General features: G+C 41.3%; 1 protein-coding gene across 1 annotated transcript; it reads right to left on the minus strand.

The window, feature by feature from the left end:
* Nucleotides 1-89: 89 nt before the first annotated feature.
* LOC119745738 (cyclic nucleotide-binding domain-containing protein 2-like) lies at nucleotides 90-16,090 on the minus strand. Its single transcript, XM_038222292.1, has 12 exons — nucleotides 15,475-16,090; nucleotides 12,069-12,110; nucleotides 11,455-11,673; nucleotides 9,606-9,769; nucleotides 9,063-9,219; nucleotides 8,302-8,453; nucleotides 7,308-7,446; nucleotides 6,531-6,747; nucleotides 3,762-3,939; nucleotides 3,160-3,289; nucleotides 2,127-2,565; nucleotides 90-1,668 (listed from the first exon to the last, which is right to left on the minus strand). The coding sequence occupies exons 1-12, from the start codon at nucleotides 15,856-15,858 to the stop codon at nucleotides 1,367-1,369; spliced, it is 2,523 nt and encodes an 840-aa protein (XP_038078220.1). The 5' UTR covers nucleotides 15,859-16,090; the 3' UTR covers nucleotides 90-1,366.
* Between the last annotated feature and the right edge of the window lie 28 nt (nucleotides 16,091-16,118).

A 16,118-nucleotide genomic window follows, 5' to 3' on the forward strand; every position in this document is an offset into this window, starting at 1 on the left:
AAGGACACTTACAATTAAGCACTGCTTGATTTAATCAAATATTTACAAGATTGGGGGGGTTGGGGGGTTGGGGGGTTGGGGGGGGGTGGGGGGGGGGAGGAACCTGTATAGATCAGGCTTATGTTTGCTACATTTTTTTTTCCTTTTCAACCGACAGTAACTCAACACCACATTGTTTAAAATCCACAACATTCTTGATATATATTTATTAGAACATTATTAAATAATGCCCCTTTTAACAAAATATTCAAGCTTTCTGTTCATATTTTTACATAAAATATCTGATTTTCATAAATAAACTCAGCATGTCTGTACATATTGTATATATACATCACAAACATATCTTCTGTCTAGTTTTTTTTTGTTTTGGTTAAATGAATTTCAGCTTTCCATTCGTGTGTATCTTTACTACCCATAAAAACTATAAAGAGATATCCCAAAATAGCATTTTGGTCTTGCCAGCGCCAAAACCCAATTTACATAAAAAGGACCATTTTGGGAAACTACTTATGCCTGTAGGATATTACTGAAATTCTGTTGAACCCCGGTTTCCAAGTTTTAGTATTCATTCAAATGTACACACATAACTGACACCCATTGCAAGTTACTTGCTCGACAGTAAATAGTACTCGGAAATGCCATACAGTGTGAAGTACTGTGTTTAAAGTCTGGTTCACACAATGTAAAGTTGTGAGAAACTTGTGATGGACAGTAAAATGGCCCAAATAATAACCCCACTTTAACCAAAATAGCAGAATAAAACTATCAATTATGGGCTTGAATAATGTCAAATTTCAATGTACATAAAGCCCACACAAGCCCCCATACCAGTATAAGTGTGCGAAGCACTTTTTGCAGGAAAGAACCCCATGTTCCATGGAACAAGTTGCATAAAACACAAACATTACTTACATTTTTTTTAGTGTCGTCATAAAAGACGAAAATTTTGGAAGTAAATGCCTCCTCTACCCTTACCCCTTGCAGTAGTTATATCAAATCAGCACCGTAAATGAACTTCTCAATTCCCAACAGAAATCGTTCAATTCTGTTTTGTATAAATTGAACCCCTGGAGAAAAAAAACAAGAAGTTCTTAAGCAACAAGTTTTTCATCCGATGTTCTTTCCCCAAGAGTATTCAGTGTTTCACTGCAAACTTCATCAGCTCAACGGTCACACAATCTCGAGATGTCAATATTTCTTCTATGTAGGAAAGACAAACAATGACCATTTTAATGGTGACACTCTATAGCTTTGATTTCTTGCACCAGTCCGCAGTGTCGGGCTCACAGTTACACACCCTGCGCCTTTCATCTTTTCAAAGATCTTGACAGTTCCTAATCCATCTCTCAGTCTCAGACATCTTCAACTAAGACTTGGCCAGTGCTCGCCACGCAAGACTCCCCGTGTACGTTGGTTTAATGAGTTTATCAATCTCTGGTATTTTGTACGTCCGCGTCGGTGAGGGTGTCAACCGAGCCGTACGGGCCCGTGGTGTCCTCTGGGGGTTGGCAGTCATGGCGCGCACGGTGCACTGCTCGGTGACGAATGCGGATAACCTCTCACTGCGAGCATTGCGACGTGTCGTCGCCGTCGTGGCAGGACGACTGGGCTGTGGCTGGCAAGACTGGGGTCGGCTGGCAGAATAGCTGGACCTTGACGTAGCACCATCTGAGAAAGGAAAATGAGAAACGTGAAGAGGAACATCAGAATAGCTTGCCTTGTTTTGGTGCAAGTTGACCTTGACGTCTGGCTTAAGCCACGTCTGAATTTCTTGGCTACAGCTGACAACGCATTGTCCTATGGGAAACTACCGAATCCACTTCCCATAGACGTGTGTGTTACTGAAAGCCATATATGAAGAAATTTGGATGCGGCCCAAGCCAAACAGCGCCCTTAGTGAGTACACACGAACTCTGTGCACAAGGGTGCTCAACGGTGACAAAGAGAAAGATGTGATGGCACTTGAACCCCAAGCAAAGTTTTGCAATCTCTGCGCCATACGCACACAAACCAGTTTGTGCACTGTTGAGTGGTCACATAGCCCCATCTACTGTGTCTGTACTGAATCCCTAACTTGTAAGGGACTCAGCAAATCTGTCTATCCTTCAGCAACAACCTCCACTCACCTCTGCTCTTGCTTCTTGACGAGCTCTTCTCATCCGTCCAAGCGTTTGTCACGTTTGAAATCTGTGGCATGACATTGCTGGCAAAACTGCCCCCCAGGCTGGTTCTCCACCGCTGAGGATTCTGCTGCCGATTCGCCTCAGCGACACGTCCCGGGACAGAGCGCAAGTTCCTGGCAAAGGTGTTGGGGGCGCTCTGTGCCAAGGCATCGTCCATGATGTCCTTGACCACGCCGTTCTTGAAGTTGGTCCAGCGGTTTTGCTTTTTGAAGCTCGTCCAGAGGAAGTGGTCGTTCGGGTACGTCGGGATCTGCTGCTGGACCCGCTCTAAGGTCTCTTCGCAAGCGTACTCGCGGAATTTAGACATGGAGACGCGGACCAGCTCACAGCCGAGGCTGAGGAGGGAGTACTGTGGCATCTTACCTGAGATTCCTTCGAGACCCTGGGCAAGAAACAAACATCTTCATAATGTTCAATCTTATAAGTAACAAATAAACTGTTGAGAACACCTGTCTTATTTTGTATTTTTACATTTCAACAAAGTAGAAGTGTCACAAAAAGCATTTTCCAAGTGTAAATCTTGAGTCAAAAATTGGATCCGAAATCCTCTTTAAAACTCAGAAATGGTAACATCATCCCCCTCCCAAACAAATATCTTATTGATGTCCACTAATGTGCTTAATTAGTCATCTTAATCAGTCGTTCAAGAGCTGCAGAAGAACACAGAGGGGAGTGTTGACCAGGGGCCAATTTCATGGCGCTGCTAAGCACAAAAATTAATTTGCTTAGCACAAAAAAGTCTGGCTTATAAAAGCAGATTATCAGCCAAAACTCCATGTGATGTATATTGCTCATGATTAGTATTTAGCTGGTGTTTGCTTAGCATGAAAATCACATGCAGTTTTGGCTGGTAACCTGCTTTTATAAGCCTGACTTTTTTGTGCTAAGCAAATTTGTGTGCTTAGCAGCGCCGTGAAATTGGGCCCAGGGTACATCAGCCCAGTTCTGTTAATTGCGGTAACACACGTGTACTCACAAAGCACTGTCCAGGCCTGAGTGAGTCCACCTTAATGTAGACTCCAGCCTCCACGCCGTCGCCCTTCATGGTAGCAATGCCCAGACTGATGTGACTGGGCAGTTTGTGAGGGGTACCAGGATCGGATGATCTACCAAATGAGACAAGAAGCTTGATTCAGCATGGGATTCAGACACAGTTGGAGGATAAACTGAGGAAGATTCAACTTTGGTTCTGAGAAGTTGTCATCACCTCAAACAATGGACTCTGTGTACTTGTGTCTCCTCAACAGTTACAAGGAGACAGTTAGGAGGGACTGTTGAATGTTTCTTCTCATGTGAAGACACTACTGGTTTGTGGCCATTCAGATGACAATTGTGTATAATTTGTGCCATATGCAATTGAACCAGTGCGTACAAGCAGTGCGTTCTTAACATTGATATCTCATGTGTGGTTATGTACTGGTATCGACTGTTCATGCACAGAGTTATTGTATTGAAACTTTGTCTACAGTAGTCCTTACATTAACGGGGGCATTTTGAAATTTTGACTGTTCAGCAAGTACACGACCAGTCCACAGTAACACAGCATCCACAGAGGCAATCGGCAACATTGCAACATACCTGCGTTTGTGCATGGATAAACCGCTGGTCATTGTTGTTCTGGAGCAAGACTCGGATGGTATGTCCAAGTCTGAAACCTCATCAGTGTATCTCACACTGGCGCTCTTGCTACGCTGGTGGTTTGGGTTCGGCTCGGCTTCTGCCTCCATCTTCTCCTTGGACTTGCAGTTTATCTGACCTATTTGGAGAATTACGAGAGAATATACGAGTGAAAATGACATCTGGACTCTATTGATTATACAAGTGAAAGGTTGGCATGGGCGTTGTGCACAGGTACCCCCTCAATGGTAAGAAAGGGAGATGTGGGGGACACCACTGAAAGAGACATTTGAACGCGCATTCCTGATGAAGCCTAATGTTCAAGTGAAGATGCCACGGCTTTGTGCACATTCACAATAAAATTTACGTACTTAACACTATCCGCTCCCCCCTCACCGGCAAAGAAAGTACAGTTCGGGGTGACCTAGACCGACGCCATCTTGCCTGACTGCAATTTTACCGCGACGCGCGGCCGTACCATTGCGTGTAAATAGTACAAATCCCCTGGTGTACTTGCGTCACACACAAGGAATGGTGCACGTCAACCAGCTAAATGTCCCGCACATGGGACGTCGTTGCTAGGTAAAAGGGCACCCTCTTTCGCTTGCGCACGGAGCCCATAGGTGAAGTCCACTTGACTCTCAAAAGTGGTCATAAAGTGCCCTGCCTTGCTTCAACCCATGGTGGAACTTTCCTTGTCTTCCGCCTCCACGACACGGGTTCAAATCCCACCCGGATCGACATGTGGATTGTGGTTTCAGTCCCTGCCTAATTCCTTACTGAGGTCCTCCAGAATATCAGTCTGTGATTTTCCTCCCACCTCTTAAAACTGAACATGTCTTCATCTCCTTCTCTCACTGTGCTTCTCTATAAACCTTCTAGCTACACTGCCTGTGCACTCTGAAACTCTTAATTTTATTACCAGAAAGAATTTTTATCTTAATATATTTTTTTTTGCCCCAACAATCCTGAATCCTCATATTTCAGGCGTTCTAGCAAAATGAGAACTGGGCGGAAGTCAAAATGAGTGTTTGTGGGCATTATGGATGAGAACAAATTTCCCCTTACAATACTGTTTGATGTACATGTACTTTAATCAGACACTCCATTGACAAGTTATGGCTGTTTTTTAATTGATTATGAAAGATGCAAATTGTTTTTCCTTTTAAAAAAAACTTTTATTCAACAATTTTTATACTATTTCCTTAAAATGTGTGTTGGAGACATATCAAAGATTACAAATATCAAAAAATCTGAAAATCAAAAAAAAATTACCCCCGTTTTTTTTCTTCATTTTTCTCCACTAAGGCTGGTGCCCAGATCTGTCTTATTTTGCCAGAACGCCGCACATATTTTCATATGGTTTTTTTTTCCACAGGGGAGTTAGGGTTAATGTACCTGTTACACCTGTATTGAAAAGAGCATTATTTCCTTATCACCATTTGATGACCTTTGTTTTGTTATAAAAGTATAAGGATCAATCTATAAATCTGGGGTCCACTTTTTTCCTGTTTTGCTGCGTGTGACATTTTTTATGATTTTGCAAATTCTGGACGCACTCCTTAATGGGTCATTCTCTAGATAATTTAGGGTCCAAAGTTTGACATTTTTCCTGTCCTCTTTACCTCCGGACTTCGTAATTAACCATTCAAGCATCATTAAGAAATATCTTCGATCTCTTATTTGTCGGGTAAGCAATTTGCTATTCGTATGCACTCTTGGAGGATGACTGCATTAAGGAGTGCATCAGAATTATAAAATCAGATATGTCGATGTAACATGGACAGGGACAAAAGTGGACCCCAAATTTATAAAATGACCTGAATGCACCCCTTCTCCATGGGTGATTATGGAAAGCAAAGTACCGTCTCAACAAATAAAAATAGTTTGAAGTCATTCAGTCCAGAGGTAACGGGCAGGAAAAGTGTCACACTTTGGACCCTAAATTAATAGAATGACCCACGATAGATTATATGCATCCCTACTGTGATTTTTTTTTGTATATATGGCCTGCAGGGGAGCATTGGATTAAAAAAAAATAATACCCTTTTTATCCAGAAATCAATTCCCAGTCATCCTGTGTTGAGAGTCACCGATGTTTATTCACGACGACTCTACTGTTTTCACATAGACCCATTCGGATCCTCTTCAGTCCATCCTTGTAAGGGGCCAGGGAATTTTAACAGGTTGTTATAACTTAGAGGTATTCTTGTAGTTCAAGTTACTGCAGTTGGCCCCTCGACACCAACCCCCTTGAGGAACCTCGGAGGTAGTAGATGGCTGGGGGAACACTGTCACAGTCCTGTGACAGCCCTAAGACCTGGAACCTGTGTCCTCCCTCAAGGGACTAAAATGTTGGCCAAGTCTTAGAAGTCTACGTAGGACTGATTTTAGTCAATTTAATGTTTTCTTTGGAGAGTTCTTTGTGGAATTTGACCAGTTGTTTTTTCCAAGACTTTGTTTTCAGAAATGAGGACGAATGTTTACAATTATTAGAAATTTGCAGTAAGTTTCCAATATTGATTTTGTCAAAACTTGAAGAAAGTCAAAAACTGTAAAAGGGAAACTGGCTAGATTTTTAAGTCTCAGGAAGAACTTAACTGAGTGTAACTTCAACCTTAAAACCCCGCAACACTGTCCCAGAGAAGAAGAAAAGACGGGGCAAAGGTTTGGCTCCACAGAAACAGTCTTTTCATCCGTTGAAAAAGTCTTGCAGAATTGTTGGTTTACCTGTGGTTTTGGGCCTGGTATTGACGGGTAGTTTATGGGGCGTCAGCCAGGGGAAGGGACTCCTATGTCCCTCCGGCAGGAGGCTGAGTGGGTAGTCCCCGCTGAGCAGTGTGGACACCCCTCCTTGTTTCTTCTGTCCCCTCGGGTCATTTTCGTCCTCGTTCCTGGCCGCGTAGACCTTTGCGAGGTCCACCAGCTTGAGCACGTCACAGCGGCCCTGGATCAAAACATGAAGAGCTGATTAGTGAATGTTCTCACAATGTATTGAGTGAAATACCTGATACCCAGACATCAGACATATTTTCCGAAGGAGATTTGTGCACCATCTCTTCCCCTTTCCGTGAAATTTTGATAACTTTTTGGTTGGGTCCATTGTTTCCTTAAACATTTCTCAACATTTTCCCAAAGTTTTAAAATTCTTCCTTTAACTGTCCTATTTATCTTTATTTCTCCCATTCTCAAAATTTTACATTTTTCTCAGAAATGTATCAAATAATTTCTCAATTTTTTGGAAAAAATAAGGTTCTGGCAATTAAACGTTACAATTTCTTTCTATCCCAACCCTTCATTCCTGATTCCATTGAACTAGGCCTGTTTGAAAATTCAAGTCCAAAACCCTGTTAGAAAAAAAGAGTAGATTTGCTTTGTTGAGCTCTGGAAGTCTCAGTTATGGACATTATTTCATTATCTATTTAGTGCCTCAGTCAGTCAGTTGGTCAGTTTGTTGGTCAGTCAGGGACTCAGTCATATGACAATAGGCTGTCCAGCAAATAGTACCTTAGTGACAAAGAGAAGCCAGTGGATTTCCCTCGAATCTTTGACGATGACCGAGTCGTGATTGTACTCCTCAATGCGTGCCATGTCGCTGACTTCCTCCAGCCTGTCATCGGGCCAACTGGAGAACAACTCCAACCTCCTGAGTATAGTCAAAGACGACAAAGATTAATATTTGTCAGGTGTGACTCGAACCACTAAGCTCCTGCTTACAGCATGAGTTTTTGGCTGGTAACCCGTTTTTACTAAGCATTTTTTTTCTGAGCTTAGCAAGTTTCTGTGCTCAGTGGAAATTGTCGCCAGATTTAATCAATAAGCATCTCCCAGAGGACACCATGTCAAAAGATGCAGCACCCGGATGCCTTGATAAAAGACCTTTTTTTTTACAACATAATTCAGGAATAATTTTGTTGTTGGCAAAACGTGATCAATGCCCGTCACCTTATCAGCTGGTCTGCCTATTCAACAAGGTTGATGGAGCGTTTGCTGTTAAATTATTCATGAATTGTTTGTATAATTTTTGTTTTGTTTTTGGAAGAGGCAGCTGCTTCTTAAGTAAATATTTGTGCTAGCATGCACTCGCACTGGAGGGAAGGGTAATGTGCTCAGTTATTGGGGGTGGGGAGGGGGAGGCAAAAGAGGTTAAAGCCTATCCCACAAAGACAATTTAGCCCCACCCCAACACAAATTTTCTGGAATCTTCTTGTGGTTCAGCGAATGCTTCTAAATTGAATTTTCTTAAGTTATAAAATTTCGCCGACATTCCCCAAATTTGTCTGTTTTCTTCCCGAAAAATTGCAAACATGTTTTCTATAGCTTTTGGATAAATAACCATCTGAGGAAATTTATCAGAGAGCACTATGACATCCATGTTAGATTTTGTGACTTTTTTGGAACGTTGAGGAGTAGTTTTTAGCAATCCCCCCATCCCCTCCCCCCCCCCCGCACTCCTGCCCCTAGGTCACCTATTGACCTGATGTCTGTATGCATCACTAACCTGAAGAAGTTAAATTTATACTCAAACTCCGCCTGGATGTGTCGGTGGAGGCCTTTTTCGAAGAAATCATCGCGATCCACTACCAAGAACTGAGTTTCTTGAAGACAGACAATGGTGGCCCTACGCCGAGAATCTTTCAACAAGGCAATTTCCTATATAACATAAAAAAAAAAACATTATAATTAATTATAAGACTTTAAAAATAATTATAAGACTGTATTTATGTCTGATTAAATAAATATCTGGTAAAATAACAAGGGATCTCTTTAAATATTCAGACATATTTGTGAACTATACACATCATGATAGCTCATGAAATTCGTTCCCAAAATATCTAATTGTCAATAATTAGACCATGACTAAAATGTAGTTAAAAGTTTACAAATATAAAATTGAAAATAACAGTTGACAATAAAATGTTAGTTATATTTTACTAAATCGTAATACTTTCATGTCAATAAAAGGGTAAAAAAAATTGTAAGATGCAGCTAAAAATTACCAATAATTAACCCCTACTCCACCCCCAAATGAATATCAGAAATTCAGATGCAATTTCTGGAGGAAATAAAGTATTTAAAAAAATGAAAATATGACAGAAATTAAACCCCAAAAAATACCTTTTTGACATTATCGAGACTGGCAGAACGTACAACAGAACAAAAAGTACGAACAGAACGAAAAGGGAAAAATAGCTGAAATTCATCTTGAATATAAAGACAGGATATTAGAATTTCCCTTTACGGCCACTTGTCCTGCCTTACCCCGAAGCATGCCCCCTTCCTGAGGATCGTCACTTCCTTCTTGACAAACGCGCTCTCCTCATCTTCGTCCAGAGTGACGCAGACCGCGCCGGCAAAGATGAAGTAGAAGGCGTAGCCCAAGTGGCCTTTGCGGACAACCACTCTCCTACGGCCGTACCTCGAGTTGGGAAAAAAAGAAGGACCCCAAAAAAGGAGGTAATTAACATTATCATTTCTAGGTTAAGTAAATTACTGACGTTTTTTGCATATTAAGCGGAAGCAGTTGCCCGTTAAGTGATTTGCTTCCATTTTTGTGTGTGTTTGGGGTATTTTAAAGGAGTTTTAAAGGAGTCTTGGAGACACAGTGTTGACAATTCTTCCAACGAAATTAAAAATTGGGCTAAATTTCGTGAGCTGCTAATCACAGAGATTTTCCAAGCAAAGAAGTGTCTTGGCAGATACACATTTCGACACAATATGGGCACAAAATGGCAACCCAGGCCCAGGTGCGGCACACACAAAACACAGTTGCGCTGGACACAAAATGATCGAGTTGTCACTCACTTCTGGAGCCGCACCACTCTGCATATCAGCTTTTGGTGGGCCCGTGTGTACTTCCGGAAGCTGTGAAGGCCCCTCATCAGACCACCGATCAGTTGCAGGTCGGCCTCGGTCCGATCTTCGGGCCTCTTGTCCACGGCGTCTTTAGCCTGTTTCGGCCAGGTGAACTGGACCAAAACAAAAACATTCAACAAATTTGAAGATATATCCAACAAAAAATGGGCCTTTAAAGCGCCCTTTCTTCACAGCTTAAAAACAAAAATCGCAAATGTATATATATACATATTTAGAGAGAAAAATGCATCAGCTTTTCACAACAAAAAAACTCTTCCCAATTGGGTAAATATTTATTGAGTTATGGCCACTGCCGCAATAAGAACGCGGGCCGGAACTTGCATCCGTGAGAAGGGCTACCAAGCACAGGGCAGAGACGGAACAGCACAGTAAACAGTTACCCATCGAACTCGTGGATCTGGGAACGCGTTAGTAATTCGTGGGAACGAGTTGGTAATTCGTGGGAACGAATTAGCAATTCGTGGGAACGAATTAGCAATTCGTGGGAACAAATTAGCAATTCGTGGGAACGAATTAGCAATTCGTGGGAACGAATTAGCAATTCGTGGGAACGAATTAGCAATTCGTGGGAACGAATTAGCAATTCGTGGGAACGAATTAGCAATTCGTTTGAACGAATTAGCAATTCGTGGGAACGAATTAGCAATTCGTGGGAACGAATTAGCAATTCGTGGGAACGAATTAGCAATTCGTGGGAACGAATTAGCAATTCGTGGGAACGAATTAGCAATTCGTGGGAACGAATTAGCAATTCGTGGGAACGAATTAGCAATTCGTGGGAACGAATTAGCAATTCGTGGGAACGAACTAGCAATTCGTGCCAACGAACTAGCAATTCGTGCCAACGAACTAGCAATTCGTGCCAACGAACTAGCAATTCGTGCCAACGAATTAGAAAATTCCCAAAAAAAAATCCACCCTGTCCCTTCCCGGGCTTCATACTATGAGCTTCATACCAAAGGGATAAATTACCGTTGTTGCAAGATTAAAACATTAAAGAAAGCAAAACTTTCCTCACCCCAAATCCATTACATTCCTGACAAATGACAATTATTGAGACCGTGGACAGATGGAAAGATTGAATTGGCCATAACTCAATAAATATTTTCCCGATAGGAAGTATGTTTTCGTTGTTGAAAAGCTGCTGAATACTCTCCAAATATGTATCGATATTTGCGATGTATTTTTTGTAAAAGCTGTAAAAAAGAAGGAGCTTGCAGAGTTCGGAATTGTTTTTAGACACCCTGTACTGTCCGTTCTACATGCGAGATTCATCGTGAAAAATACGTTTTGTAGTAACTTGCTATTTTTGTTAGCAATGCAAAGGTTTTTCATATTTCAATGAGACATCGACTGGAACAAAAATCGGCGCACTTTAGTCATGGAATAATTTCTTTACAAATTTCAAATCACATGTATTTGCGGCCCGACGGTAATGTATTTCTACACTTCATGACTTTGTTACGTTTTCAAACGTTTCAGCTCATACAAAAAAATGTAGGTTAGTTCCGAATGCAGGCTGATGGAACCCTTTGTGTTCCGAATGTTGCCCTTCACTTTGTTCCATTATCACTGTGAATTTTTACGACCAAAAATCTTGCGTACATAAAATATCGACTTTTTCCAGAATAGAAAATGTCATCACAGTTGGAGCTAATTTTATTTTGCATCTCCCGACCTATAGGCCCTATGCAATTAGTTTTAAAGGCAGCAGGAGCAATGGCGCCTGTAATTTTATTAATTAAGTTAACCCATAACAATCATCCACTATCCTCACCTCATAATTGCTCTTGAACTCGCCAGCATTAAAGGTGAGTTTCTCTTTGGTGGACGGCATGTAGACCACGCTAGGCGAGGCCGAGAGACTAGCCACAAGGTCCGGGAGAGTGGCTCCGAATGTCCCCTTGCCCGCCTCCGTGGCGCACCGGTTCAGACTTATCTGGACCGCGCAGAGCATTTTGACCTGCCGTGCCGCACGGAGGAAGCGAGCTAGAGGCTAGGAAATTGAATTCGGAGGTTAAAAAAAGGGGGAGGGGTGATAAATTAATACTTTCAATTAAGACTGGAGCTTGATATTTGACATGTTAAAAATCGATGGGAAGGTTGGTGGGGAATTAAAAACAATTGAAATGTTATTGTAAAATAAGGAGGTTTGAGCGAAAAGATGTGATCTGACAGCAAGAAGAACATAGTAAAATGTTACATTATCTTTGTTGGAAAAATGGAGTGTGTTTGTATATCAGTAGCGTTGAAGTTAGGATCACACCTATGCTGATGTAAGATGTACCACGCGACTCTCGAAAATATTGTGTTCGACACTTTCATGAGGTCGACACCAAGTCGACACACATACAAGAAATGTCGAACGTGATACAAAAGTTCAAAGCTTACCGACAAAGTTGCCAATTTTGATGATGAGGCTTGCCGGGACTCCTATAAGGAAACAAGAATGATTAAATTCAGGTGAAATCAATATCAGTTTTTAAATAAGGATTTTTTTTTTAGTTACAAATCCCTTTCAAATTATCGAAATTTGCATGTTTTGTATTATTTTGTCCTAAAGTGTTTTCTGTCCTTTTTTTATAGGGAGAAAACAGTGCATCGTCCATCATCATTTCTAAAGGGGAACACAAATGCGTTCCCCGTCCTTTTAATAACTTTTCAACTTATGTGTTTTATTCCAACCCTAAACAAACCCTTTTTTTCCCCCCTTTTTGGATGTCTACAACCCTCCGGGGGAAAAAATGATGTTTTGGGTACAAACAGGTCTGCTTTGCGAGCAGACTGTCTTCCAGTCTGTACATTATCGATACTGATTGTGGGGCGGGAAACAGCCTCCCACTCAAGAACGAAATTATTGTCTGGCAGCCAATAATTCGAAATCGTGAATAAGAATATTCACTAACTAAACGTGGGCCGATTTTTGTTCTTCGGTCGATGTCTCATTCAAAAGTGAGTAACTTTTGTATTTGCTAGAAAAATATCAATTTAGAAGAGGAATATATTTTTCGAGATGAAATTCGAAAACAGCACGGGGAATTAATACGTCTTTAATTGAGATTCATAACATTGGAACATTTGATTTTCATCATTAGTTACCGCCATTCCATACTGTTCTCCTGGCCTGCTTTCGATCTCATTCCATAAGAGATCATCCCCAAAGTGCAACCAAAACACCACATGGATTATAGATTACCACGGGAAAACAGCTCTTGAGAATTATTGAAAAAGCGAATTAGGAGTTTATCGATTCCTTGCAAACCGATTAAATCCACTCGACAATGGATTCGCCGAAAATACCCCCAAACATCTTTCAGTCCATGCTCCTTGAGGTGTTTCGTGAGGACTCTGGTGAAGAATGGGGGTATTATTGGGGTTTGGAATGCCTGATATGAAGGATAAACAAATTAAGCTGACTTGTTACGATGGAATCGATGGGCGTGGAATGGAAGGAATGGCAGGGGGGGGGGGACTCGGAGATGATAATTTTATGACGCCGATTTACTCCAAAATTAAATTTTAAAAGATGTAGTTTTATTGAGCAAGGTTTCCATGACAAATCACCACAAGAATTGCAATGCGCTAAAAAAAGTCAACTTTTAGAAACAAAACACAGGCCTACGTACAGACAGGGAAATTATACGAAAACGGACAAAAAGTTGAAACCTTTTTGTGGGGAGGAGGAACCAATCAATGGGGGGGGGGGGCGTTATAATTTTCCTATGCAGGTTTCCAGTCTAAATCTCATGGATGACGTCATGAATCTTCGGTTTTACTGCCTAGATGGTTTTGGTTGTAAAATTCTTGACCGTAGAACAGTTACATTACAGCCGCCTTTGACAGATACTGCTGCTTTTATGTAGTTTCACGGGGGACACAAATGAGTACTATACCTCTTTTGCATTCATTTTTTTTAATGAATTAAAATAATAATAGACAACTTGAAGATTTATGCTGAATGCAAAATGTCGGATAGATGGATTGCATTCAGTAACCATGTTTGAGGTTTGTTTTGTTATGTTAATTCATTAACAATGAATGCACAAGAAAGCACACACCTCAAACATGGCTGCAGTGCAAACCATCTATTACGACGGTTCTTGCAGGTTTGCCAAACTGACAGGGGAGCATTGGGTAGATATATCCACTGATCCGGACGTAATGACGTTCGGTGGGATCAAGCCGAGATATCGACCCTCAGTGAATGGGATTATCTCCAATGCGGCGACTGTATTGTTGCCACCATACTCATTAGCCACTGCTATGGGGCTTTCTATATCACATTTGCTGAATACAACGGTCCCTAATGCGATCTGTCGTCCTGTGCAAAACCAAACTTTTGAAAATATCATCGAGACCAAACTAAAACGCAATAATCAATACAGAACAAGTGGAACTCCTTTGTATCCATGGAAACAAAGTGACCCTAGAGAGATAGCTCTTCAATTTTTCCCTCGGTCTGTGTTGCAAATTATGCTTGCGCCCCCAACAAATCAATTGTGTAACTGCAGATAAATATTCAATTATGTCTCTATGGAAACACTCTGAGCTTGACTTTTTTTCTTTTCTTCCCCCTTCTTTCCCCCTGTTTTATTTTCCTGTCCTAGTTTGTTGTCTATTGTCAAGGAAAGACAGGCAATTTTCCTTTTCAGAATATCGAACGCCTTATACAAAACTCAATTTGATGTCTCAGTCTCTGTTAGACCCGTTGACCGGAGACACTGCAAATTATTCTTTTCCTCAATAATTTGCCTTATTGTCAAATTTTCTCAGACCTTTGACAGTGTAGCAAATAGCAAATTACGATATTCTTAGATCAGGTTTATAATTTTATGAAAGTTATAGTGGGACTGACGTTTGATGACATTTTGGTCAATCCAGTCAGTGCAGCAGTTTTGTTCACGATTCATTCAGTTTCTGCGATGCGTGGTTGCATTTGCAAGCAACGGACTTCAACCAAAACGACAAACGGTATTGCATTGTTCATCTTATCCGCTGTTTATATAATAATAGAATATTATCAGCGTTGCATCCATGGAATCATTTCGATTTGACGCAGAACCGCCACCTTGTCTTTATAATTATGCGCGGACTGCATCCTAAGCGGCTTAGTGACATTTTTCAGCCGTACCATCGCATCGGAGCTTGAATTACTGAACAAACACAGATATGATATTATGATATGATAATGCGTTATTATCAAAGACCACGGAAGCATGAATTAGTTATAGAATCAAACTAATTTTGACTTTTGAATAAATCCAACTTGGTTATTGCTGTAGGTATATACATTTAGAAAACTTTTAAAATAAAATCTCGATTCAAGCGAAACGCTGCCGGTTCTTCAAACTCAAAGCAGCATCACATCATTCTGAGCCCCTCCCCTTAAAATAATTATATTGCAAAAGTTTACTTCACCACAGTTTTAATGCTGTGTAATATTGTGTACGATAGTCTGTCCGAACATTGTGTTGAATTTTTTATTTTTTTTTGGCGACCTTTTTTTCCCTGAAAAGGCAAACTTTGTGTATTTGTTTTGTTATACGGCGACCTTTTTTTCCCTGAAAAGGCAAACTTTGTGTATTTGTTTTGTTATACCTTTTTGTCTTTAATCGATATATTACAGACAAAGAAATGCGATGATGATCGGAGATCATAAAAGGAATACAAAAAGGAAATAGGGAAACCGCCAAGGGCCAAAAACGTTTCAGGGCAACGTCCGTCAGTAAAGACTAGTAGAAGTACAAGAATTCATTTTTTTTTTCAATTAATAAAATCATTTGCACTCTGCTCTCACCAACTTCCCTTCGTCTTGTCTGTCGTCACTTTCTTCGTCATCTCCAAACTCGACGCCGAAACTTTCTAAATCACACTCCTCATCGTCATCATCGTCATTTTTTTCATCTTCATCCCCGCTGTTTTCTTTGAACTCCTCCGGGGACTCAAGCACTGTCCTCCCGGAAACCCAGAGCTGACTGCTGCTGCTGCTGCCGACGGGAGATCCGGCGTAGCGGGGCGAGTCACAGGGGTAGGAGTGCCTCGTCAGCCGCTTGGGCAACGCGGATCTCGGAGTGGCTCCCCCAGGGTGGGGGGAAACTGGTGGGGAAGGGGTGTATGGCACGGGGCAACTGACCGCCCCTTCCTCGAGCGAGTTATCATTGGGTGGTGTATCACTGGACATTTTTTGCCGTGGACCAAAACTTTACTTCACAATCCATGCATAATTACACATCTCCTTCCAAAGATATATCAAGCTGCAAGTTTGGGGAGTCGATTCCTTCACAAAAATCTTCCTACTTGGAGGAAGCAGAACAACGAAGCTTAATTAATTTCTCCTGTGATAAAAGCTTTCGGAAAAGTTTGCCGCATCCTCAAAGGACCTCTTGAACAATTGCATGTCCGTCACGTCATAGAACATTTTGTTTGACATCGATACTCGCA

This window comes from Patiria miniata, unplaced genomic scaffold (assembly GCF_015706575.1).
Source record: "Patiria miniata isolate m_02_andy unplaced genomic scaffold, ASM1570657v1 HiC_scaffold_7, whole genome shotgun sequence".
NCBI lineage: Eukaryota > Metazoa > Echinodermata > Asteroidea > Valvatida > Asterinidae > Patiria > Patiria miniata.

Coding starts and splice junctions, on each gene's coding strand:
- LOC119745738 (XM_038222292.1), bottom strand. CDS start 15,858: ATGTCCAGTGATACACCACCCAATGATAACTCGCTCGAGGAAGGGGCG. Junction 9,770..11,454: donor AGTTCAAGAGCAATTATGAG/GTGAGGATAGTG, acceptor GTTTTGGTCCAG/TTCACCTGGCCGAAACAGGC. Junction 9,220..9,605: donor AGAGTGGTGCGGCTCCAGAA/GTGAGTGACAAC, acceptor TCCCAACTCGAG/GTACGGCCGTAGGAGAGTGG.